The following is a 27794-nucleotide window of genomic DNA, read 5'->3' on the forward strand; positions in this document are numbered from 1 at the left end:
AATGCACGTTTCACAGTTCTACGGAAAGTGCTTCATCAGAGACAAAAATACATTTGCTGAACCATGATCAATTAGAACATTTCACTGTATCCAAGAGCAGGATGGTATTTATTAGATAAATGTATATATAGATAGGCTATCCATCTTTGCACGTTTATTATTATCGCTGATCCAGGACAGTAGAATGAGAAATGCATAGGCCACTGTCACCAAAGAGTGAGCCAAGGAGCAACGCATGCACACAGTGTCAGACAAGTAGGGAAGCATGCACACAGTGTCAGACCAGTAGGGACACATGTACACAGTGTCAGACCAGTAGGGACGCATTCACACAGTGTCAGACCAGTAGAGACGCATGTACACAGTGTCAGACAAGTAGGGACACATGTACATAGTGTCAGACCAGTAGACACGCATGCACACAGTGTCAGACAAGTAGGGATGCATGCACACAGTGTCAGACCAGTAGAGATGCATGCACACAGTGTCAGACAAGTAGGGACACATGTACATAGTGTCAGACCAGTAGAGACGCATGCACACAGTGTCAGACAAGTATGGATGCATGCACACAGTGTCAGACCAGTAGAGACGCATGCACACAGTGTCAGACCAGTAGAGACGCATGCACACAGTGTCAGACAAGTAGGGATGCATGCACACAGTGTCAGACCAGTAGAGACGCATGCACACAGTGTCAGACAAGTAGGGACACATGTACATAGTGTCAGACCAGTAGAGATGCATGCACACAGTGTCAGACCAGTAGAGATGCATGCACACAGTGTCAGACCAGTAGGGACACATGTACATAGTGTCAGACCAGTAGGGGCGCTAGCACACAGTGTCAGACCAGTAGGGATGCATGCACACAGTGTCAGACCAGTAAGTTGGGATGCACGTAGTGTCCATGTGTCACTACTTGTCTGAAACTGTGTCAGACCAGTAAGAACACGTGCACACAGTGTCAGACCAGTAGTGATGCATGCATACAGTGTCAGACCAGTAGAGACGCATGCACACAGTGTCGGACCAGAGGGGAGGAATATACACAGTGTCAGACCAGTATGGACACATGCACACAGTGTCGGACCAGCAGGTAAGCATACACACAGTGTCAGACCAGTAGGGAATCATGCACACAGTGTCAGACCAGTAGGGAAGCATGCACACAGAGTCAGACCAGTAGAGACGCATGCACACAGTGTCAGAACAGTAGGAGGGCATGCACACAGTGTCAGACCAGTAGAGACGCATGCACACAGTGTCAGACCAGTAGAGACGCATGCAAACAGTGTCAGACCAGTAGAGACGCATGCACACAGTGTCGGACCAGAGGGGAGGAATATACACAGTATCAGACCAGTAGGGAATCATGCACACAGTGTCAGACCAGTAGGGAATCATGCACACAGTGTCAGACCAGTAGGGAAGCATGCACACAGTGTCAGACCAGTAGGGAAGCATGCACACAGTGTCAGACCAGTACAGACGCATGCACACAGTGTCAAAACAGTAGGAGGGAATGCACACAATGTCAGACCAGTAGAGACGCATGCACACAGTGTCCGACCAGTAGAGACGCATGCACACAGTGTCAGACCAGTAGAGACGCATGCACACAGTGTGAGACCAGTAGGGATGCATGCACACAGTGTCGGACCAGAGGGGAGGAATATACACAGTGTCAGACTAGTATGGACACATGCACACAGTGTCGGACCAACAGGTAAGCATACACACAGTGTCAGACCAGTAGGGAATCATGCACACAGTGTCAGACCAGTAGGGAAGCATGCACACAGTGTCAGACCAGTAGAGACGCATGCACACAGTGTCAGACCAGTAGGAGGGCATGCACACAGTGTCGGACCAGCAGGGAAGCATACACACAGTGTCAGACCAGTAGGGAAGCATGCACACAGTGTCAGACCACTAGGGGCGCATGCACTCAGTATCAGACCAGTAGGAGGGCATGCACACAGTGTCAGACCAGTAGGGACGTATGCACACAGTGTCAGACCAGTAGGGACACATGTACACAGTGTCAGACCAGTAAGGACGCATGCACACAGTGTCAGACCAGTAGAGATGCATGCACACAGTGTCAGACCAGTAGGGGCACATGCACACAGTGTCAGACCAGTAGGGGCGCATGCACACAGTGTCAGATCAGTGGAGATGCATGCACATAGTGTCAGACCACTAGGGGCGCATGCGCACAGTGTCAGACCAGGAGGGACACATATATACAGTGTCAGACCAGGAGGGACACATGCACACAGTGTCAGACCAGTAGGGGCACATGCACTCAGTATCAGACCAGTAGGAGGGCATGCACACAGTGTCAGACCAGTAGGGACGTATGCACACAGTGTCAGACCAGTAGGGACACATGTACACAGTGTCAGACCAGTAAGGACGCATGCACACAGTGTCAGACCAGTAGAGATGCATGCACACAGTGTCAGACCAGTAGGGGCACATGCACACAGTGTCAGACCAGTAGGGGCGCATGCACACAGTGTCAGATCAGTGGAGATGCATGCACATAGTGTCAGACCACTAGGGGCGCATGCGCACAGTGTCAGACCAGGAGGGACACATATATACAGTGTCAGACCAGGAGGGACACATGCACACAGTGTCAGACCAGTAGGGGCACATGCACACAGTGTCAGACCAGTAGGGGCACATACCCACAGTGTCAGACCAGTAGGGGCGTATGCACACAGTGTCAGACCAGTAGGGGGGCATACACACAGTGTCAGAGCACTAGGGGCGTATGCACATAGTGTCAGACCAGTAGGGACACATGCACACAGTGTCAGACCAGTAAGTTGGGATGCACGCAGTGTCCATGTGTCACTACTTGTCTGAAACTGTGTCAGACCAGTAAGAACACGTGCATACAGTGTCAGACCAGTAGTGATGCATGCACACAGTGTCAGAACAGTAGGAGGGCATGCACACAGTGTCAGAACAGTAGGAGGGCATGCACACAGTGTCAGAACAGTAGGAGGGCATGCACACAGTGTCAGACCAGTAGAGACGCATGCACACAGTGTCAGACGAGTAGAGACGCATGCACACAGTGTCAGACGAGTAGAGACGCATGCACACAGTGTCAGACGAGTAGAGACGCATGCACACAGTGTCAGACGAGTAGAGACGCATGCACACAGTGTCAGACCAGTAGAGACACATGCACACAGTGTCAGACCAGTAGAGACGCATGCACACAGTGTCAGACCAGTATGGACACATGCACACAGTGTCGGACCAGCAGGTAAGCATACACACAGTGTCAGACCAGTAGGGAATCATGCACACAGTGTCAGACCAGTAGGGAAGCATGCACACAGTGTCAGACCAGTAGAGACGCATGCACACAGTGTCAGACCAGTAGGAGGGCATGCACACAGTGTCAGACCAGTAGAGATGCATGCACACAGTGTCAGACCAGTAGAGATGCATGCACACAGTGTCAGACCAGTAGAGACGCATGCACACAGTGTCAGACCAGTAGAGAAGCATGCACACAGTGTCAGACCAGTAGAGACGCATGCACACAGTGTCAGACCAGTAGAGACGCATGCACACAGTGTCAGACCAGTAGAGATGCATGCACACAGTGTCAGACCAGTAGGGATGCATGCACACAGTGTCGGACCAGCAGGGAAGCATAAACACAGTGTCAGACCAGTAGGGAAGCATACACACAGTGTCAGACCAGTAGGGATGCATGCACACAGTGTCGGACCAGCAGGGAAGCATACACACAGTGTCGGACCAGCAGGGAAGCATACACACAGTGTCAGACCAGTAGGGAAGCATACACACAGTGTCAGACCAGTAGGAAGGCATGCACACAGCGTCAGACCAGTAGGGACGTATGCACACAGTGTCAGACCAGTAGGGCACATTTACACAGTGTCAGACCAGTATGGACACATGTACACAGTGTCAGACCAGTATGGACACATGTACGACCAGTAAGGACGCATGCACACAGTGCCAGACCAGTAGAGATGCATGCACACAGTGTCAGACCAGTAGGGGCACATGCACACAGTGTCAGACCAGTAGGGGCGCATGCACACAGTGTCAGATCAGTGGAGATGCATGCACACAGTGTCAGACCACTAGGGGCGCATGCGCACAGTGTCAGACCAGGAGGGACACATATATACAGTGTCAGACCAGTAGGGGCGAATGCACACAGTGTCAGACCAGTAGGGGCACATACCCACAGTGTCAGACCTGTAGGGGCGTATGCACACAATGTCAGACCAGTAGGGGGGCATACACACAGGGTCAGACCACTAGGGGCGTATGCACATAGTGTCAGACCAGTAGGGGCGCAAGCACACAGTGTCAGACCAGTAGGGGCACAGACACACAGTGTCAGACCAGTAGGGGCGCAAGCACACAGTGTCAGACCAGTAGGGGCGCAGACACACAGTGTCAGACCAGTAGGGGCGCAAGCACACAGTGTCAGACCAGTAGGGGCGCAGACACACAGTGTCAGACTGGGCAGGCAATAGGTTGGAGAAGTTTACCCAGTAGCCAAGCAGTAGTAACCATCATTCTTTACTCAACTTACTCCTGACTAGCCTAGTTGGAAATTTAAATACAAGTATAAGAAAAGATCTCAGAGATAGTTTGGACTAGTGCTAATTAGTCTTCTTGAACTGTTTGTCACAATGTGCCGGAAAAAAAGAAACAACCTGTGATTTTTCACACTGCTGAACAAATATGGTGTAATCCGAGAGATATTCTTATCAGGGTTAGACAAGGTTTTAACAACAGCTACTAATCTAAAACAAAAGTGTTTCCGCCCTTCAGCTGCATTTATTAACTGGTTTATCGGATGTGTTCATATTTCAGCTATACAGAAATAGGGAAAAGGGCACACGATGTGAAGTGGGAAGAGTACTGTGAGGACAAGCTTCTCTTCGGGTTGGCTTAGGGCCAGCAATGGATCAGTAGACAGCTTTGTGTTATTGGCATCATTTTAAAATAAAAATTCTGGTAAACAAATTCTCAAGGACAGAAAACCACTAGTAAAGCATAGGGGACTAAAAGAAACCAAAGAGCCCTCCTACTAAAAAGCAATGCTTAGTGTGGTTTGCCTTCTTAAAACAGAAGATTTGCGATAATTCACAATTACGAGTGTAACTGTGGTTACCCACAATGCACCACGGCTGAATATGCAAATCATCTCTTTATGCTCTTGAAGCCAGGCTCGATCCAGAGTATACAGCAAGCCTATAGCTAATACATTTTACAGAGCCACATCAATCAAGTAGTGATGCTCAAATACCCCTTTTTAAAATTCGAGTTTGGTCGAATTCGAATAGTAAATTATTCGAGGTCAGTCGAATATTCGAGTCGAATAATTTTTACTATTCGATTCGACCTCGGACTTCGAGCTCACTATTCGAGTCGGTATTCGAGCTCACTATTCGAGCTGACTATTCGAATTGGCCTTAAATAGCTTCCAACACTTGTTTTGAGGGTGAATGATGCAAGAAACATCTTTTTTTCCAAGTAACAACAGCAAGTGATTATGTGGGGATGTTCCTTTAAAAAAAAATGTGGAAAGAGAAGTTGTGTCCTTAATTTTGTTCAGTAGTGTTACTGTATATACTTGTTCTTCTTCTTCTTTATCTTTCTTCTTCTTCTTCTCGATCTTCTTCTTCTATATCTTCTTCTTCTTCTTCTTCTATATTGTCTTCTTCATCATCTTCTTCTTCTTCATCTTCTTCATCTTCTTCTTCTTCTTCATCTTCATCTTCTTCTTCTTCTTCATCTTCATCTTCTTCATCTTCTTCTTCTTCATCATCTTCTTCTTCTTCATCTTCATCTTCTTCTTCTTCTTCTTCTTCATCTTCTTCTTCTTCTTCTTCATCTTCTTCTTCTTCTTCTTCTTCTTCTTCATCTTCTTCATCATCTTCATCATCTTCTTCATCTTCTTCTTCTTCTTCTTCTTCATCTTCTTCTTCTTCTTCTTCATCTTCTTCTTCTTCATCTTCTTCATCTTCTTCATCTTCTTCTTCTTTTTCATCTTCTTCTTCATCATCTTCTTCATCTTCTTCTTCATCTTCTTCTTCATCTTCATCTTCTCCTTCTCCTTCTTTTTCAATATCGTCTTCTTCTTCTTCACGTATTTCTCTTTTCAATTTTTTTTTTAAAGAAATGCAGCTATTTTTGAGCGTAACAAATAGCTGGTGGGCGCACGCATGTTGGAAGCGCCATTGTATGTGCTCCCTGGCAGTGGAAACACAAAGACAGCAAGAGGTAAATTCAGCAGCAGGAGGAGGAGGATGAGTGTGTGGCAGCAGGCAGTCAATGAGGCAGGCAGCTCGCCGTGACATAATAGCCCTGGTACCTAGCGGTGATACCAGGGCTGTAAATAAACACAACAGGAGGTCCCAGACAGCGGTCGTGCAGCCCACATTGTGTCCAATACACAACTGGGACAACACAGTTTTCAACCCGGGCACCTCAGAAAAATTAAACCTTTTTTTTTTTTTTTTTAATGGTTTGTTTGGTTTTGCAACCAATATAGCTATTGTTTGACGTAATAGCTGGTGGCAGAGTGGCAGCAGAAGGTAATTCTGTGTACCCTGGCAGTGGGAAACACAGACAGACAGCAGCAGCAGGAGGAGGAATGGAGGAGTAGGCGAGCAGCTATTGTTTGACGTAATAGCTGGTGGCAGAGTGGCAGCAGAAGGTAAATCATCTGTGTACCCTGGCAGTGGGAAACACAGACAGACAGCAGCAGCAGCAGCAGGAGGAGGTATGGAGGAGTAGTGTGAGTGTGGCAGCAGGTAGGCAGCGTGACATAATAGCCCTGGTACCTAGCGGTGATACCAGGGCTGTAAATAAACACAACAGGAGGTCCCAGACAGCGGTCGTGCAGCCCACATTGTGTCCAATACACAACTGGGACAACACAGTTTTCAACCCGGGCACCTCATAAAAATTAAACCTTTTTTTTTTTTTTTTAATGGTTTGTTTGGTTTTGGTTTTGCAACCAATATAGCTATTGTTTGACGTAATAGCTGGTGGCAGAGTGGCAGCAGAAGAAGGTAATTCTGTGTACCCTGGCAGTGGGAAACACAGACAGACAGCAGCAGCAGGAGGAGGAATGGAGGAGTAGGCGAGCAGCTATTGTTTGACGTAATAGCTGGTGGCAGAGTGGCAGCAGAAGGTAAATCATCTGTGTACCCTGGCAGTGGGAAACACAGACAGACAGCAGCAGCAGCAGCAGGAGGAGGTATGGAGGAGTAGTGTGAGTGTGGCAGCAGGTAGGCAGCGTGACATAAAAGCCCTGGTACCTAGCGGTGATACCAGGGCTGTAAATAAACACAACAGGAGGTCCCAGACAGCGGTCGTGCAGCCCACATTGCGTCCAATACACAACTGGGACAACACAGTTTTCAACCCGGGCACCTCAGAAAAATTAAACCTTTTTTTTTTTTTATGGTTTTTTGGTTTTTGGTTTTGCAACCAATATAGCTATTGTTTGACGTAATAGCTGGTGGCAGAGTGGCAGCAGAAGAAGGTAATTCTGTGTACCCTGGCAGTGGGAAACACAGACAGACAGCAGAAGGGCAGTACACAGCAGCCCACTGTAGGTGTAAAATGTGTGGCTGCAGGCGACGTAATAGTCAAAGTGAACCAGGCTGGCTTAGTGAGCAGGAGCCAGGAGGTGGTAAAGGGTGGTAAGGCACATTAACGATGGTTCCGGCAGCCAGTTCATGTCCCCCTCTTGCCGACAACAGGGGCCAGGAACTCGCCTTCCACCCACGCCTGGTTCATCTTGAGAAACGTCAGTCTGTCCACAGACTTGTGAGACAGACGTGAGCGTTTCTCGGTGACCACGCCACCAGCTGCACTGAAGCAGCGCTCGGACAGCACGCTGGAAGGGGGGCAGGACAGCACTTCCAGGGCGTACTGCGCCAGCTCGCTCCAGATCTCCATGCGCTTGACCCAATACTCCATGGGATCAACAGGGGCATCGCTGTCAAGCCCGCTGTACGACCCCATGTAGTCAGCCACCATGCGGGTCAGGCGCTGGCTGTGACCGGAGAAGGATGCTGCTGCATGCATCTCCTCTCTAGTCACTGCTGCCGGAGCCTCTACAGTCCTGTAGAGCTCGTGGCTGAGAGACAGCAGGTCTGTGGGGCGCTTGCTGCTGCTGGATGCAGGCACCTGCTGCTGCCTCTGTGCTGGCTGCTGGACAGTGGGGGTGGAAGGCTGGGGGAAGGCTTCCTCCAAGCGCTCAACAAGGGCCTGCTGCAAGCTCCTTATTTGTTGCGCTGGGTCTCCTCCTGCAGGCGGCAGGAACTGGCTCAACTTCCCCTTGAGGCGTGGGTCCAACATCATGCTGATCCAGATGTCCTCCCTCTGCTTCATCTGGATCACCCTGGGGTCCCTGCGCAGGCACGTCAGCATGTGCGCTGCCATTGGGAAGAGGCGGGCCACGTCTGCTGGCACATCGACGTCAGTGCTGTCCTCATCCTCCTCCTCTGCCGCCTCATCCTCTCTCCACCCCCGCACCAACTCAGCTGCGCTGTGCTGATCACCCTCATCAGCAGCCAGGTCAGGGACCTCCACCAAGTCCTCCTCCTCCTCCCCCTCAGAGGTGGACTGCGCAGCTGGTTGCCGCTCCTGCTGGTCCAAGGCTGCCGCTCCCTGTTCCAGCAAAGCATCGAGGGCCCTGTTCAGCAGAGAAACCAGGGGCACCCACTCGCAGACCATAGCATGGTCCCTGCTCACCATGTTTGTGGCCTGCAGGAAGGGAGCCAGCACAAAGCACACCTGCTGCATGTGCCTCCAGTCATCATCGGGGACGATGGACGGGATGTTGCTGGTCTTGTCCCTTCTCTGAGCTGCGGAAACAGTGGCCAGGGCAAGGTACTGTTTGACAGCGTGCCTCTGTTCAACCAGACGCTCCAACATCGCCAGGGTGGAGTTCCAGCGAGTCGGAACGTCAAGGATCAGCCGATGGCGTGGCAGATCCAGCTCCTTTTGCACGTCTTCCAGGCTCGCACAGGCTGCAGCCGAGCGCCGGAATTGACGCACAACATTCCTTGCCGTTTCCAGCAGTTCGCCCATCAGGGGAACTTCTGCACCACCAGGTTCAGCACGTGGGCAAGACAGGGGATGTGGGTCAGGTTTCCCCTGTCTATTGCGGCAACCAGATTGGCCCCATTGTCGGCCACCACCTCTCCGACTCTGAGGCCTCTGGGGGTCAGCCAAATCCTCTCCTGCTCCTGGAGTTTGGCCAACACATGGGTTGCCGTCAACTTGGTCTTCCCAAGGCTGACCAAGTGCAGTAGCGCTTGGCAGTGGCGGGCCTTCACGCTGCTGCTGAGGCGGGGGGTTTGGCCAGGTGTGCCGGAGGATGGCAGAGGATCGGAGGAACCTGCTGCAGTTCCCCTGACCCTGCGGGGTGGCACCACCCACTGTGTTGCTGCTGCTGCTGTGCCCGCTGCTGCTCTCCCATCCTCACCCCCTTCCACCAAGCTGACCCAGTGGACAGTGAAGGACAGGTAGCGGCCTGTCCCGAAGCGGCTGCTCCAGGAGTCCATGGTGACGTGGACCCTTTCACCAACCGCGTGCTCCAGCCCTCGCTCCACATTGGCCATCACAAAGCGGTGCAGTGCAGGAATGGCCTTGCGGGCAAAGAAGTGTCTGCTGGGGAGCTGCCAGTCTGGGGCTGCGCAAGCAAGCAGCGCACGAATGTCGCTCCCCTCCTGCACGAGCGTGTACGGCAGGAGTTGGGAGCATATGGCCCGTGCCAGCAAGCCGTTCAGCTGCCGCACGCGACGGCTGCTGGGAGGCAGAGCCCTAACCACCCCCTGGAAGGACTCGCTCAAAAGGCTCTGGCGTGGCCTTTTGCTGACACGGGAATCAGCAGACACAGCAGAGGAGGCCACTGAGGACTGGCTGCCAGAACAGGCCTCAGTGTCGGCGGCAGGAGTTGCAGAGGGGGGAGGAGCAGTGCGTTTCCGCACTCCTGCTGGTGCTGCTGGAGGAGCAGGAGGGCGGGTGGCTGCTGTTGCTGCTGCTGCTGCTGAAGGCTGTGCAGTGATGGGTGTGGTGCCACTGCCAGCACCAGATGCCTTCAGCCTCTGGAACTCCTCATGCTGGTGGAAATGTTTAGCCGCAAGGTGGTTGATGAGCGAGCTGGTGCAGAACTTTAAGGGGTCTGCACCTCTGCTCAACTTCCGCTGACAGTGGTTGCAAGTGGCGTACTTGCTGTACACAGTGGGCATGGTGAAATATCGCCAGATTGGTGACTTAAACATCCCCCTACGGCATGGAAGCGCTGCTGCCTGTCTCCCTGTGGTGGTTGGGGGGGGGGGCTTGGGGGGCTTGGGTGCGGCTGGTGGTGGTACTGGCAGATGCTGCTGCTGCTGCTGCTGAGCCTGAGACACCAGCAGGCTGTGGGACCTGCCTACTGCTGCTGCCAATGCTTGCAATGATGCGCCTCCTTGCAAGGCCCACAAGAGCATCCTCCTCCTCCTCCTCAGAGCTGCTGAGGACGACATCCCCTGGAGGTGGTGGCACCCAGTCTCTGTCTGTCACCGGGTCATCATCATCCTCCCCCTCCTGAAACATGTCCTGCTGGGATGAGGACCCCCCAAACTCCTCTCCTGATGCATGGATGGGCTGCTTGACTGTCGCCACAGTCTTGCTGTCCAATCCCTCATCCCCCAAAGTGCCCATCAGCATCTCCTCCTCAAAATCGCCAACAACAGCAGACAATTGACTCATGATGCCTGGGGTCAAAAGACTGCTGAATGACAGGTCGCCAACTGACGGTGAACTGGCCTCCTCCCCAGGCCCTGCTGGGCGGCTGCTGCGAACAGGGGTGGTGGTGGTGGTGGTGGTGGTGAGGGTGGAGGCCTCGGATGCAGAGCTGATGGCGGGCTGCTCATCCTCCGTCATGAGTTGCAACACAGTGTCTGCATCCTTTTCCTCAATGGGACGTTTCCGACCCGGCTGGAGGAAAATGGGAGCAGGTGCTACACGCTGCTGCTGCTGTGTCTCTGCAGCGTGAGTTGCAGATGCTCCTGCTGGGCGGCGCCCAAGGCGTCCACGGCCAGTGGCTATGGGAGGAATGTTAGCCACTGACGCTGCTGCTGCTGCTGCGGAACTGTGCATGGTGGCGCGCCCGCGGCCGCGGCTTGCCACAATGCTGCTCCCTCTCCTCCTGATTCCCTTGCTGCCCTTCCCCTTGCCCAAACCGCGCTGGCTGCCACTTCCAGACATCTTAAATGTTTTGGGCGTATAGACAAAAGTTTTGTAAAAGGGCGGGTGAAAAGTGGGGTACTTTAATGGAGTGGGTTGGTTGGTGAGGTGACTGAGTGAGTGTCCCCTAGTACAGTAAGTAAGTAGTAACAGTCAGGAAGTACAACTAGCAGTTACAATAATCAGTAGTAATCACAAGTAAATTTAGTGTGTGTACACTCAGACAGTGAGTGCACGCACGCAGGAGCTAGTAGCCTATGGACAGTGACTGAGTGTCCTAGACTCCTAGTACAGTAAGAGTAAGTAGTAACAGTAAGTAGAACTAACTAATTACGATAATCAATCAGCGATCAGAAGGAAATAGAGTGTGTGTTGTGTGTGTACACTCAGACAGTGAGTGCACGCACGCAGGAGCTAGTAGCCTATGAACACAGTGACTGAGTGTCCTAGACTCCTAGTACAGTAAGAGTAAGTAGTAACAGTAAGTAGAACTAACTAATTACAATAATCAATCAGCGATCAGAAGGAAATGGAGTGTGGGTGTGTGTACACTCAGACAGTGAGTGCACGCACGCAGGAGCTAGTAGCCTATGAACACAGTGACTGAGTGTCCTAGACTCCTAGTACAGTAAGAGTAAGTAGTAACAGTAAGTAGAACTAACTAATTACAATAATCAATCAGCGATCAGAAGGAAATGGAGTGTGGGTGTGTGTACACTCAGACAGTGAGTGCACGCACGCAGGAGCTAGTAGCCTATGAACACAGTGACTGAGTGTCCTAGACTCCTAGTACAGTAAGAGTAAGTAGTAACAGTAAGTAGAACTAACTAATTACAATAATCAATCAGCGATCAGAAGGAAATGGAGTGTGGGTGTGTGTACACTCAGACAGTGAGTGCACGCACGCAGGAGCTAGTAGCCTATGAACACAGTGACTGAGTGTCCTAGACTCCTAGTACAGTAAGAGTAAGTAGTAACAGTAAGTAGAACTAACTAATTACAATAATCAATCAGCGATCAGAAGGAAATGGAGTGTGGGTGTGTGTACACTCAGACAGTGAGTGCACGCACGCAGGAGCTAGTAGCCTATGAACACAGTGACTGAGTGTCCTAGACTCCTAGTACAGTAAGAGTAAGTAGTAACAGTAAGTAGAACTAACTAATTACAATAATCAATCAGCGATCAGAAGGAAATGGAGTGTGGGTGTGTGTACACTCAGACAGTGAGTGCACGCACGCAGGAGCTAGTAGCCTATGAACACAGTGACTGAGTGTCCTAGACTCCTAGTACAGTAAGAGTAAGTAGTAACAGTAAGTAGAACTAACTAATTACAATAATCAATCAGCGATCAGAAGGAAATGGAGTGTGGGTGTGTGTACACTCAGACAGTGAGTGCACGCACGCAGGAGCTAGTAGCCTATGAACACAGTGACTGAGTGTCCTAGACTCCTAGTACAGTAAGAGTAAGTAGTAACAGTAAGTACAACTAACTAATTACGATAATCAATCAGCGATCAGAAGGAAATGGAGTGTGGGTGTGTGTACACTCAGACAGTGAGTGCACGCACGCAGGAGCTAGTAGCCTATGGACAGTGACTGAGTGTCCTAGACTCCTAGTACAGTAAGAGTAAGTAGTAACAGTAAGTACAACTAACTAATTACGATAATCAATCAGCGATCAGAAGGAAATAGAGTGTGTGTTGTGTGTGTACACTCAGACAGTGAGTGCAGTGCGCACACGCAGGAGCTAGTAGCCTATATGAACAGTGACAGTGAGTGTCCCTACGGGTACAGTAAGAGTAAGTAGTAAGTAAGTACAACTAACTAACAATAATCTATCAGTAATCAGAAGGAAATAGAGTGTGTGTACACACAGACAGTGAGTGAGTGCACACACGCAGGAGCTAGCTAGTAGCCTATAAACAGTGACAGTCAGTGAGTGTCCTACTCCTAGTACAGTATAACTACAATACTATTAGTAAAGGACAGCAGAAATACTGGTATAGATGAGAGAAATAAACAGAGGACAGCTGCCCACAGAGGCAAGGCCCCCCTGAGGCCTAAACCTGTAAGCTTGCAGCAGCTGCCTGTCTCTAATGTAACACACAAGCTACTAACTAAAATACAATGTCTATCTAACTAACAACAATATAGGTGTATATGGCAGGTGTAGGTGAGCAAAAACGCTAGGTAAATGATCACAATAGAGCACTTGCTAAGCCAAAGCACAAAGGAGCAACTCTCTCTCTGTACAAGTCTCAGGCAAGCATGGAGAAACGGAACATGGCGGCCGCTATTTATAGGGTAGGGGCTGGCCAGGGTCCCCCTCTGTGATTGGCTGCCGTCAGAGGGCCTGGGAGCCCTCTGATTGGCTCTAAGGACATCAATCTGGGCTATGACGCTATTCGAGCTCGGTACCGAGCTCGAATAGCGCCGGGTTGCTCGAATAGCTCGAATAGTGAATGGGCTATTCGAGTGTACTCGGATAGCCCATTCGAATAGCTCCAGCTATTCGGAGCTCGAATACCGAGCTCGAATAGCTGAAAAAGAGCTCGAATATTCGAGCTACTCGAATATTCGAGCTCTGCTGAGCACCACTGCAATCAAGTAATAGATATTATTTCTTCTTTCCCACAGCTAATTTTCTGGTGTTTTTTTCCTGCATGGTAGTTGCCAGCATACTTGTGTGATATCAGCACTTTCACATTAACTGGGACAATCCTATTCTTATTATCATTCTCTTCCTGCAGATATGTGTATTCTTATCAGTTTTTCGTAGGCAAGAAGATTAGAATCTCTTGAGACGTATGCTGGGCACACACGGCTCGATTTTGCTGCTCGATTCCCGGCCCGATCGTTTTCCGCGCTCGATTCTGCAGGCGATTCTCTTATCTTCCGCTCATTTTTCTTATCTTTTCCCATTGTCCTCCATGCAGAATCGAGTGGCGAAACGATCATGCGGGAGATCGCACATGTCGGAAATTATCTATCGAGCCATCTAAATGGCTCAGAATCGAGACGTGTATTCCCAGCATTAGTGTAAACAGTAATGCTGGGAATACACCATGAGTTTTTTTTGGCAGATAGATGGCTCGATTGATAATTTCTGAGAGGTCTGATCTGATTTTGATCGTTTTTTTTTTAATCGATTTTCTCAGAAGTGAATGAAAATCGATCGGCCAGTAAATCTGCCCCCAAAAACTCATTGTGTATTCCCAGCATAAGTCTTGGTCCATAGTGGGTGTTGCGTTGTGTTCCCTGTAACAGCAGGAATGTAGCAGAAGAGGAAAGTTGTGCCAACCATTAACCACGCGTTGTGAGACATAAAGTCAATGAAAAGTATGCTTCACTGTTAACACACAAGTTTTGCGGTAACGGACTGCATGCAGTGCATTGGGATGCCACACGCCATTCTTCAGCATCACACCGGCCACACTGCTAACATTACATACGGTAGGTGGTGCATCGCAATGCGAATAGCCAAGTTACAAGGTGGCAGTTATACTGCAATGCAGCGCTGTAGGCTTAGTGGCTGTATTTCCTTATCAGGTACTAAATATTACACTTGACTTTCAGGAGTGTTAATTGAGACTTCTGTGTATTCAGTCTTTTGTCTTATTGAAAATGTTTTGTTCCAACATATTCTGTGGCGCTGTACAGATCAGATGCTTTTGACATGATTGTGTGGCTGGATAGTGTACTGGTTAGGGCTCTGCCTTTGGCATGGAAGACCAGCGTTTGAATCCTGGCTAGGGTGCTTGGGCAGCACGGTGGTGTAGTGGTTAGTGCTCTTGCCTTGCAACGCTGGGTCCCTGGTTCGAATCCCAGCCAGGTCAACATCTGCAAGGAGTTTGTATGTTCTCCCCGTGTCTGTGTGGGTTTTCTCCGGGCACTCTGGTTTCCTCCCACACCCCAAAAAACATACAGATAAGTTAATTGGCTTCCCCCTAAATTGGCCCTAGACTATAATACATACACAAAATGATATAGACATATGACTATGGTAGGGACTAGATTGTGAGCCCCTCTAAAGGGACAGTTAGTGACGAGACAATATGCTCTGTACAGCGCTGTGTAATATGTCAGCGCTATATAAATACTTGAATAAATAAATAGAATAAATAGGGTCAGTAGCTATTCAGTAAGATGTCCTTGGGCAAGACTTCCTAACACTGCAGGGTGGCCTCTTGAGTGTGTCCTTAGTGGCTGCAGCTTTTAAGTGCTTTGAGTCTGGACTGGAGAAAAGCGCTATACAAATGTTAGGATTAATATTTGACAAGATTAGCTGCATGCTTGTTTCAGGTGTAATTATTATTTAGTATTTATATAGCGCCGACATCTTCCACAGCGCTGTACAGAGTATGTAGCCTTGTCACTAACAGTCCCTCAGAGGAGCTCACAATCTAATCCCTATGCCTATGCCTATATTGTGTAGTGTATGTATTGTAGACTAGGGCCAATTTAGGGGGAAGCCAATTAACTTATCTGTATGTTTTTGGGGGAAACCGGAGTGCCCAGAGGAAACCCACACAGACATGGGGAGAACATACAAACTCCTTGCAGATGTTGACCTGGCTGGGATTCGAACCAGGGACCCAGTGATGCAAGGCGAGAGTGCTAACCACTATGCCACTTTGTTGCCTATAATTCAGACACTATTGCAGCCAAATAGACCAGCAGGACAGCTGGGCAACTGGTATTGTTTAAAAGGAAATAAATATGACAGCCTTCATATTCCTCTCACTTCAGTTGTCCTTTAACTGCAGGCTCTGAGAGCACATGACCACTGTTGCTTGACTCAGAATCATATCAAGCAGTTTAGACTGAAATACAGAAAAACATGAACAGATCTCAGCAATGAGGCCTTTCAGATCTGTGCTGATGAAAGTGCTTGGGGTAGGGGCTCCTGGCAAGGTGCTATACATCTTTATTTTACATCAGCTGAACAAACGTCCTCATGGATTAAATCAAACTCTGTAGCTGAACGCTGGGCAGATCTCAAACTGGAGATAGACTAATAAAGGATACATGGCCGTGTCTGACCATTCCAGCACATTTTGCTATTTGCAGGTGACGTAGCTGTCTGATGTGGCATAAAATACAGCTGCTGATCTGTGTGCTTCTGCATTCACTTCTCCCCAGGTCTTATCACTCTTACTGCAGGCTGTTAGAATAAACAATGCTTTCAGCAGGCCAGCATGGCTGTAATATTGAGAGAAACATTCCGTATATAGCGTGCCATTGATTACATGTATTGGCATTGAATAATGCTATTTGAACTTGTCTTTGAGAGTTAATCCTGTGATGTTTGGTTTCAGTTATCTCCAATAAACCACTGGGCACATTAAAGGGGCACTATGGCGAAAAATTGTAAAATTTAAAATATGTGCAAACATATACAAATAAGAAGCATGTTTTTTTCCCAGAGTAAAATGAGCCATAAATTACTTTTCTCCTAAGTTGCTGTCACTTACAGTAAGTAGTAGAAATCTGACAGAAGCGACAGGTTTTGGAGTAGTCCAACTCTTCATGGGGGATTCTCAGGGATTTATTTATTTTCAAAAGCACTTAGTGAATGGCAGTTGCTCTGTCCAACTGCCAAAAAACTGTAAAGTGAGAAGGGAAGCTGGCCAGCAACATTGTCTAAATCCTTTTTAGGGAATTTCTTTATAAAGAATAAATGCCTTATTGAGAATCCCCTGTGAAGAGATGGACTAGTTGGTTCTGTCAGATGTCTACCACCTACTGTAAGTGACAGCAAAATAGGAGAAAAGTAATTTATGGCTCATCATTTACTCTGGAAAAAACATACATCTTATTTGTCTGTTTGTACATAGTTTAAATTATTAAAATTTTTCGCCATAGTGCCCCTTTAAGGAGGGAATTATACATCTTCTGCCCCTGGATAACATTCTTGTGGCTCTCCTTCTGTGTGTAAGAACTTGCATTTGTAGCAGTAACGCTGGATCTGTGACGAGAGATGAGTAACTTACCAAGACTTGCTCCCTACGCTGATCTCTGCATACAGGGGAGGGAGGGAGAAGAGCACACTAGAAACTGGGGATCACTTAATGGGGGAAGGAACCACTTAACACCAAGGTTGCTTGTAAGGGGGAGGGAACACTAGACACCAGGGTTCACTGGATGAGGGGAGGGAGGGGACAACCACTAGACACCAGCGTTCACTGTATGGTGGAGGTGGGAAGGGGCACCACACCACTAGACACCAGGGTACACTGTATTGGGGATGAGGGGGAAGTTCTATACACCAGGAATTACTGTGTCGGGAGAGAGGGGAAACTACTAGACACCAGGGATGATTGTATGGGGAGTAGGCATGGTCGGAAGAGCCCATTTCCGTTCCCGGGACAATTCCACAATACCGTCATACCGAAATTCCGCATACCGGCACATTCCGCGGTATTCCGCATGTATTTTCCGTAATTTTTATCCGGACTTCCGTAATTTTCGAATGATTGTGTCTATGTTGTCTATTGTCAATAAAGTTGTTGTATATTCCGGAAACGTGATTGTTAAGTGTACTTTCGTAAATTTCCGCCTTTTTTTACGGAAATGCTAATTTTTTTATATGCGCACTGTTTGGGGGGTGGCGCCCAGGTGGAATTTGGCGTCCATGAGCTTGTTGTCATGATTGGTCAACTCATTCCGCATCTCCTGATTGGTCAATTCATTCCGATTCCGATTTTGACATTTCCGGATTCTGCGGAACAATGCGGAAACCCCAATTCTGGCGGAATTTCGGTATTTTAGCTTCCGCGGAATTCGGAAGCTCATGCCTGATGGAAAGGGACTCAGGAGCGCACTTTGGTGTCTCAGCCTTGGGTGCTGGAGAACCTTGTCCCGGCTCTGGGAGGGAGAGAGGTAGGCACCAGCAGACAACTGGGTTCACTGTATTGGTGAGCGATGCACCACTAGACACCGAAGGATCCCTGTATAGAGGAGGAGGGGGGGGGGATCTTGATACCAGGGAACTGTATAGGGGAGGGGTACCACTAGACGTCAAGGAAGTGTGTGCTGTTTGTGAAATTGGGACGTAGCTCAAGGTTATTCAGGGGCGTGTCTTAATATCTCTCTTTCCTGGCTCCAAAAGTTGTAGACCCCTCTGTGCAGGGCCGAGGCAGAGGCAAGAGAGGCTCCAGCATTAGAGCGCAGTATTGGAGGGGGCGCACAACTCACTCAGCTATCATTTCCCTATTGCGTTGGAAGCAGAGAGAAATAAGAAAAGGGGATACATGGCAGTGACTGCAAGCCAGATAACTAGAGATTAAGGTTTTGGGGACCCTGGGCTACCTCCCAACTTTTTGAGATGAGAAAGAGGAAAGCTTAAGCCACACCCCTGTCACAACCCTAGTCACGCATACCATAAAGATTTCATAAGAAAAATATGTTGTTTTATAATTCAAACCACACTGGTCCTTTCTGTCCTGGTTCATTTTCCTTCATATTTACAATTTAAAATTAGTAATATATCAATTTAAAGGATGGGAATAAAGTTTAGAGTCAAACACATATTATAGTATAGAAATATATATATTTACATAGAAAGAGGGACAAAGTCCTGAAAGAGGGACAAATGAGGAGGACAGAGGGACAGGGCTCCTAAAGAGGGACTGTTCCTCTGAAAGAGGAACAGTTGGGAGCTATACATCTACCCTGGGGCAATTCTAATGGCCCATACTCACGGGCAACTTTTTGTGCCTGTCGCCAGCACTCGTGAGCGTGTGGGCGACAGGCCGGCGACAGCTCCTCGCCAGGTCCCTCCGCATACACACGCGGAAGAGGGACCAGCGGCACGACGGAAGCTGTCGCCGACGTTCCTCCTTCCCCCGCCGGAAGCTCCGTATACCTCAATGGAGGTTGCTGTCGCTAGTCCGCGTACTCACGCAGACTAGCGACAGTTACGGCGGCGACTGTCGCCAGGCGATTGACCGCGCCAATCGCCCGGCGACATCAGCGACAGGCGACAGTTCGGGGTGCGCGCCTTTTCGACGGCGCACACTCACGGGCGACCTGTCGCCGCAACACGCGCGCACCGCGTGTTGCGGCGACAATTGTAGCCCGTGAGTATGGGCCATTAGTCTAACAGCAGTTAGTGTGTGATGGGCTGGGGTGGGAGGGATGGGGGAGGGGGGGGGCACAATTTGGTGTCTTAGCCCTCTATGCTGGAGGACCTTGTCCCGGCTCTGCCTCTGTGTGACAGTTTATAACAAGCCTATGTGCTCTGTAAAACGCTACAGTTGATATGTGCCTTTTATAATTAAAAATGGCAGGGAATCAGCGGTGGAACAGAGGTTGCTCACTTTGAGGACATACCATGCTAGTGCTACTGAACTTATAAGAGCTCAAAAGGATCACCTTATCTGATCATTTACTGACATCAGAATTGCTGAGTCAGAACAGTAGCAGTTGGCTGAAAAAAATCCAACCTCCTGTTTCTCCTAGACTCGGTTAGACCAGGTGTTTTGGGAAAGGTGCTTGTATGTAGCTTTAGCAAGAGGACATACTGTAAGCAGTTTTGGTTGGCATGAGAGTCCTCTTCAATGGTTTTTCAGGACAGCGGACCAGTGACTTGATTTGCTGTTGTATATGATTTTATGGGACTGTAAAGAACATGAGCACAAAAATGTTAAAACCTGTTTTTTTTTACCTTTAGCAGGTGTCATCAACAGAACAGTGGCTGGGACCTATGAGACTAACACAGGATCCAATTCAGGTAATTATACTGCAATGATTGTCTGGGGGGGAGGGGGTAAGTTGCCATGAGCATTAGATTATGATGTGGAATGTCAGGTCACAATTTATCTTCTTAACCATCAGCTGGCAGCCACTAGTTACTGTAGTCCTCATTGTTTTTCAGATCGCAGAGTTTTAGCAAGGCTGTGTTCTTGGGCATAGAGACACGTCCTAGGCAAGGTAGTAGTTTTGGTGCCCCCTGTGGCTTTTTTTTGGTAAACTGAAGTGGAGAGAGGACAGAGAAGGCGACAGATGGGCCCCTTGGGGATGCAGAGGTTTGCGACCACACCAGGGCCCTTGGAGCAGTGGCTATCGACTTGTAAGTCGGGGTGAAGAAACTGGGGGACGGGAGGAACTTTCAGTACCGGCGGGGGACTGGACGGCTGCAGGGGGCTGGGAGAAGCCCCAGGGAAGTGAATGTACAGGGAGTGCAGAATTATTAGGCAAATGAGTATTTTGACCACATCATCCTCTTTATGCATGTTGTATTACTCCAAGCTGTATAGGCTCGAAAGCCTACAACCAATTACGGTAAGCATATTAGGTGATGTGCATCTCTGTAATGAGAAGAGGTGTGGTCAAATGACATCAACACCCTATATCAGGTGTGCATAATTATAAGCCAACTTCCTTTCCTTTGGAAAAATGGGTCAAAAGAAGGACTTGACAGGCTCAGAAAAGTCAAAAATAGTGAGATATCTTGCAGAGGGATGCAGCACTCTTAAAATTGCAAAGCTTCTGAAGCGTGATCATCGAACAATCAAGCGTTTCATTCAAAATAGTCAACAGGGTCGCAAGAAGCGTGTGAAAAAAGCCAAGACGCAAAATAACTGCCCATGAACTGAGAAAAGTCAAGCGTGCAGCTGCCAAGATGCCACTTGCCACCAGTTTGGTCATATTTCAGAGCTGCAACATCACTGGAGTGCCCAAGAGTACAAGGTATGCAATACTCAGAGACATGGCCAAGTTAAGAAAGGCTGAAAGACGACCACCACTGAACAAGACACACAAGCTGAAATGTCAAGACTGGGCCAAGAAATATCTCAAGACTGATTTTTCTAAGGTTTTATGGACTGATGAAATGAGAGTGAGTCTTGATGGGCCAGATGGATGGGCCCGTGGCTGGATTGGTAAAGGGCAGAGAGCTCCAGTCCGACTCAGACGCCTGCAAGGTGGAGGTGGAGTACTGGTTTGGGCTGGTATCATCAAAGATGAGCTTGTGGGGCCTTATCGGGTTAAGGATGGAGTCAAGCTCAACTCCCAGTCCTACTGCAAGTTTCTGGAAGACACCTTCTTCAAGCAGTGGTACAGGAAGAAGTCTGTATCCTTCAAGAAAAACATGATTTTTGATTTTCATGCAGTACAATGTTCCATCACACGCATCCAAGTACTCCACAGCGTGGCTGGCAAGAAAGGGTATAAAAGAAGAAAAACTAATGACATGGCCTCCTTGTTCACCTGATCTGAACCCCATTGAGAACCTCTGGTCCATCATAAAATGTGAGATTTACAAGGAGGGAAAACAGTACACCTCTCTGAACAGTGTCTGGGAGGCTGTGGTTGCTGCTGCACGCAATGTTGATGGTGAACAGATCAAAACACTGACAGAATCCATGGATGGCAGGCTTTTGAGTGTCCTTGCAAAGAAAGGTGGCTATATGGGTCACTGATTTGTTTTTGTTTTGTTTTTGAATTTCAGAAATGTATATTTGTGAATGTTGAGATGTTATATTGGTTTCACTGGTAAAAATAAATAATTGAAATGGGTATATATTTGTTTTTTGTTAAGTTGCCTAATAATTATGCACAGTAATAGTCACCTGCACACACAGATATCCCCCTAAAATAGCTAACTAAAAACAAACTAAAAACTACTTTCAAAAATATTCAGCTTTGATATCAATGAGTTTTTTGGGTTCATTGAGAACGTGGTTGTTGTTCAATAATAAAATTATTCCTAAAATTATTCCTCAAAAATACAACTTGCCTAATAATTCTGCACTCCCTGTATTTTTTTTTTAGCAATCTTTAGGTCCGCTTTAAAAATGACAATGTAATAGCTTCCGGGTGAGCACTCCGTTAACCAGTAATAGTGTTTGAGCTATAGGGAGACATGGACATTACCTTGCACATCGGTTGTCCTTTCAGTTATAACTGGCAGCAACTGATATAGTGAAAGAGGGCCCTAATGATTTCAGCTTCCCGAGAGACAAGCCTGACAAGATGTTGTCAGAACTGGAAGGAATTGTTGTAAGAAGAAAATGGTGAGCTGACTGTGAGGTAAGTATGTAATTTTCATTTGCAGCATTTGCAGCTACATCATGTGTTTATTTTAAATCATTTTACTTAGTTCAGCTTCACTTTAAAGGGGTTCTGTGGCCATTGAAAACAACAAAATGTGTCACTTACCTGGGGCTTCTACCAGCCCCCTGCAGCTATCAAGTCCCATGCCGTCACTGAAGCCCCCTCCGTTCCTCTCCGCGGTCACCTCACCTGCCAATTATTCGTCCTCGCTCCTGCCCGTGTTCCGGCTCCCGCTCGCGTCTCCAGAAGCTTACTGCGCAGGTGCAGGACAAAGTTTTCTTGTACTACACCTGCGCAGTAACCTCACAATGACGCGCGCAGGAGCAAGGACTTGCGTGGCCACGGCCGTGCAGCCACAGTGCTATTCGTCTAGTTAGACAAATCATTGGCAGGTGACCCACGGCGAGTAACAGAGGGAGCTTCAGTGACAACGTGGGACTTGATAGCTGCAGGGGGCCGGTAGAAGCCCCAGGTAAGTGACACTTTTTGTTTTTTTAAACGGCCACATGCGTGAGGTTAGTTACCATCATTTCCACAATCAATGGATAAACACCTTGTCATTGACATGGACAAGGAGGTTTGCAAGATAAGCAAAATATTTCTGCCCCCCCCTTTTACAAAACTCCCCTCGTGTCATATACCATGCAAGCTGCTATTGTTCAGGGGGCGTTGACTGGCTCAACTGTTCTGGTAATACCAACCTGTATGGGGGCAAAGTGTTAATGGAGAGGCAGGGCCTGTTTCAATATTTTTTTTTAATAAATGTTAAAAAAAAAAAAAAAAATACTGCGCATGTCAGGTAGTGCATGCACACTGCGCATCTCTAGATTGGTCAGTTGGAGGTGGCCGTGGCGAAGGCTGTGAGTTTGCTGTGGAAGGGCCTAGATGTGCTACTCTCACTCAGTTCAGGCATTGTAAGAAGCTGTGAAGGTCGATCCCCTTCTCTCAGAAGCCCAGGTCTCTGCCAGTTCTCTCTGTCACATGCCTCTGTAGCTTCTTCATCACGCGCCTCTGACACTTCTGCATCACGCGCCTCTGACGCTTCTGCATCAGGACCTCGGTTCTCTGTCATGGGCTTCTGTCGCTTGTGTATCACATGCCTCTGTCGCTCCTCTGTTACTTCTCTGTCATGTGCATCTGTGGCTTCTCTGTCACGCGACTCTGTTGATTCTCTGTCACGTGCTTCTGCATCACGTGTCACTGTTGCTTCTCTGTCACTTCACCCTCACACTCCTCTGTCGCTTCTCCGCCATGCGCCTTTGTCGCTTCTCTGTCACGCACTTCCGGCACTTCTCCGTCACATGTCTCTGTTGCTTCTCCGGTGCGCGCCTCTGTCGCCTCTCTGTCACACACTTCTGTTGCTTTTCCATCACGCACCTCTGTCGTTTCTACATTACATGTCTCTCACTACTCCGTCACACACCTCTGTTGCTTCTGTTTCACACACCTCTGTCACTTCTGCGTCGCACGCCTCTGTCACTTCTCTACCACATGCCTCTGTCGTATTTTATGGCTATAATTCCTTATTAGTAAGTGACTGAGTCTCAACTGTGGAAAAACTGTCAGTTGCATAGCTCAATATTAACTCTTTCAGGCAGGAAAAAAAAAAGAAAAGGAGCGCAGCCTAGTTATTTGTATGCTTGACACTGTACATACTGTACACATATCTATTCATGCCATATGTCACTTAAGGTTGTGTTTAAGCACAGGAGTCCATATGCAATTTTCTTTTTTACTCCTGTGTTTTCTCCTAGGAGATATTTTCAAATTTGTTAAAATGCCTTTTAAACCAGCAGCAAGCAAAAAAAAATGCCCAAAATAATATTGATAGTACTTTTTCTCCTACTTTTTGGTACTTTTTCCGTTGCAAATTGCTGAAAACTTATTCTAAATCGAAGATGGAAAATTATCTCCAAGCAGAAAACGCAGGAGAAAAAAGTGGATTGCATATGGCCCAGGGTCTCATTGGTATATAGGGGCAGCTGTTAGACTCTAGTTCTAGCCTCTGGTTGTAAGTTAGCCTCACATGACCTGCTAACTTGTCCTCCTGCAGTGCGATAATAGCGCAGCTGTGTCTATTTTGGGCATTTTTGTCCTTCTTTGAAATATGGGCAAATGTGTTTATTAAGGATCTGTACTAAAAAGAAAAAAAAGCACCCCACACTACATACACACAGCTCCAGCAGAGAAGTTTGAAAGCAGGTCACTAAGTCCAGAAGCTCTTGTCAGACTCGGGGGAATTTATTGATTCGGTCACAAAGCAAAGTTGCCATGGTAACGCACTCCAACAAACCGGGGTCATGGAACAGCGCTGTTTGTTTACAAGAGCTGAATGATTGCAGGTTTTCCGAATTCACAACCAGAATACAGTTACCTATCCGTAGGCATTTCATTGGTTAAACATTTGTGATTTTCAATATAGCTATAGAACAATAAACAAACCTTAAGTACACTTTTGCCCGGAAATGGGACATTGCTGCCTATATTTCATTAATAATTTGCCTGAAGCGCTGAACAAAGTGAGGAGAGGAGCACAGTAGTAACAATATCTCGATGAGTAAGTTGCCATTTACGGAGGGAATCAATAAATGTCTCACGTCAAAGATCCAAGAGTCAGAACTTAAGGCTTCTTTTACACTGTGTATGTGATAAGATCTCAACGCAACGGTGCTGAAAAGTCTCATCACCTGGTAGCTGTGTGGTGCAGCCATACTGTGAGGCATACATAAGGCCGGATTTATACTTTCTCCACCCCTAGGCCAATTATGTTAGGACTTCCTTCCATGTGCAACATGGCCCCTCCCATTCCACGTGCAGCCCCCTCTTTCATGTGTATCATTGTATCTTCCATGTACTGCAGCCTCTTTCTTTTATGTACAGCTCCCTTTCAGCATCCCTTTTTTACGTGTTGTTCCCCATTTGCAGCCTTCTCTTTCATATGTAGCAACCGCTATTTCGCATCCAGGTGCTCCAATGCGCTGTAGCCGCCCAAGGCCCGGGCCTTTGTGGCCTATCTAGAATTCCAGCCCCGGGCATACAGTACAAGTATGTCTCACTGCTACTGTAACACTTACATTCCCCTATAAAAGCTCCGCATGCTGTGTGTTACCCTAATGGAACATGCCGCACTGCATGTGATAGCCCCATAGGAATATCATGCATCACATTGTTTGAAAAGATGCCTAAAAAGTAATTTAAAGGTTTAGGCTACTCATAATTAAAATTCCTCTACATACAAGATTTTTACTATAACACCATAGGTCTTCCCTTCCTACTAGTCATACAAGATATGTGTTATATAGGACCCCAAATACCTTCATTTTCCAGTTATCTCCTGTACCATGGAGAATGGACTGGAAGGAATCTCTTCACAGACTGCCATCCAAACCACGCCCTTCCATTCAATCCCATAAGAGGGGCTTGAGGGCTCTTTCACACTGAGGCGGTGCGTCAAATTGACGCACTGCTACCACACTTCCGTGCAAACTTATGGGGTAGTCCATATTACCTATGGTCCACCGTAAGTCCTCTATCTGATGCTGGTCCACAACTGCGTTACCGCGCAACTTCTGCGGCGACTTGTGGCAATCTGCGTCGGCCCGGAAGTCATGTTAGTCTATGGCAGGCATGGGCAAACTTGGCCCTCCAGCTGTTACAGAACTACAAGTCCCACAATGCATTTGCCTTTATGAGTCATGACTGTGGCTGTCAGACTCCTGCAATGCATTGTGGGACTTGTAGTTCCTTAACAGCTGGAGGGCCAAGTTTGCCCATGACTGGTCTATGGGGACGCAGGGATTTTTAAACATTTTCCAACGGGACATATTTTTACAATACGCTTCTGTGCACTTCCACATACCACAAAGCAGGAAGTGAGGACAAAAACAAAGTAGGAGTAGATAATAAGGAAAATAAAGTACTTGCCATCTTTTTTACTGTCTTGTGCATCTCTTATACCAAAGAGAGACAGCTGAGCTTTCTTTGCTTTTGTTGAGTTGCCAGATCATAGAACAAAGCTTCATGCCGTGAAGTATTTGTCATATGTAACTCTAAGGCCCCTTTTGCACTTGGGCTAAAAACATTGTGTTGTGTTACCCTTTGCAAAATGAAGGTGCGGCAATAGGAATGAAAGTCAGTCGCACACTTAATGCAGTGCATTAGATCAGCCATATGTCCCACTATATGGCTGATCTACTGCACAGCTACACCCCAAAGTCCACCTTGTGAGTCTTCAATGATCTGCTAATGTTCCAGTTATAATAACCTCCCTCCCGTACATGGCAACAAAACATCTCATGGGTTGCCCCCATTTAAAGGAATTGTCTTCCTCCAGTAAGACTTTCCCCCAACTCTAAGATATTTTAGTGTCTTCTCAAAACTTACATCATACTTTTAAATCACCTACACATCTTCCTCTACTACGTCACACCTAATGCTCAACTCCTCCAGACACTAGTGTCTCTGTTACATATGGTATCCTATGTTCCCCCACCTCTGATTGGAAACTGGTGGGGCAAGGTCCTCTTCCCCTCTTATGTCATGTATTTTTCCGCTTGTGCATTTATTTATTTATTATACAGGATTTCATTATATGTCTGTGCCTTATATATAAAAGGATAAGAAAGAGAAATGTAATTTTTTTTTACAGTTTTAGAAAGCTACACTTGAAATTAGAGGTGCAAAAAGAACAGGAGGGGGAATTCTGATGCAGAGCAAAGTTGAGCTCATAAGCTGAGGTCAGAACTGATGTGTAGCAGAGCAGGGTCAAGGTCTTGGGCTGAGGTTAGAACATGCAGTGTGTGAACCTCTGCTGAGAATGAACACTGGGGTTGTAGAGATCCAACAGCAAGCTGTATTGTTTCAGTGAAGGTTAAATAACACAGATTGGTGTGCAAAACGGTGGCCAGGTTTCCATGCTGGGTCATCATGCCATGACCTGTGTAACGCAGGGCCCTGAGGAGACCCTACAGGTTGTGCATGTATCATGTTGGAGAAAGAGAGACATGCCGGATTGGGGGCAGAATAAGCAAAGTGTGGTTTGGGGCCAGGAATGGAGGGTGTCAAGAGACTGGGACAGGGCAGTATGTAAGCTGTGACCATTTATTGGCCAGTAAAACGTCCGGCATTTTATAATTGTGCAATCGGACCTTGTGTAACCTAACATTTCATTGCCAGGTGCTGCTAGTGTTTGCCAAGGAAGACAGCCAGAGTGATGGCTTCTGGTGGGCCTGTGAACGCGCTGGATACAAATGTAACATAGCCAGGACCCCAGAATTAGCATTGGAGTGTTTCCTTGATAAACACCATGAAATCATCGTCATCGACTACAGGCACCCAAGATACCTTGATGCAGAGGCGGTTTGCAAGTGAGTATGGATGGATGAATTACCTGTGACTAAAGTCTCTGACTGTAAGGCAGGGGTCACGCTTGAGTCCACAGAAAAATGAAAACGTTTTTTCCACG

At 47.8% G+C, this 27794-nt stretch overlaps 1 protein-coding gene across 7 annotated transcripts in view; it reads left to right on the forward strand.

Annotated features, from left to right (window-relative positions):
- Positions 1 to 27794, forward strand: part of PDE8B (phosphodiesterase 8B) — a 357296-nt gene that overhangs the window by 229052 nt on the left and 100450 nt on the right. For 3 of the 7 annotated variants that reach the window (XM_068248999.1, XM_068249010.1, XM_068248983.1), the window contains exons 2-3: positions 19950 to 20006; positions 27506 to 27696. In XM_068248999.1, the coding sequence (XP_068105100.1) occupies positions 19950 to 20006; positions 27506 to 27696 (248 nt within the window). Of the gene's footprint in view, positions 1 to 16972; positions 17020 to 19946; positions 20007 to 27505; positions 27697 to 27794 lie in introns of those variants that run through there. The other 4 variants (XM_068248991.1, XM_068248974.1, XM_068249019.1 and 1 more) reach the window with 3 other exon arrangements.

Source organism: Hyperolius riggenbachi, chromosome 1 (genome assembly GCF_040937935.1).
Source record: "Hyperolius riggenbachi isolate aHypRig1 chromosome 1, aHypRig1.pri, whole genome shotgun sequence".
Classification (NCBI taxonomy): domain Eukaryota; kingdom Metazoa; phylum Chordata; class Amphibia; order Anura; family Hyperoliidae; genus Hyperolius; species Hyperolius riggenbachi.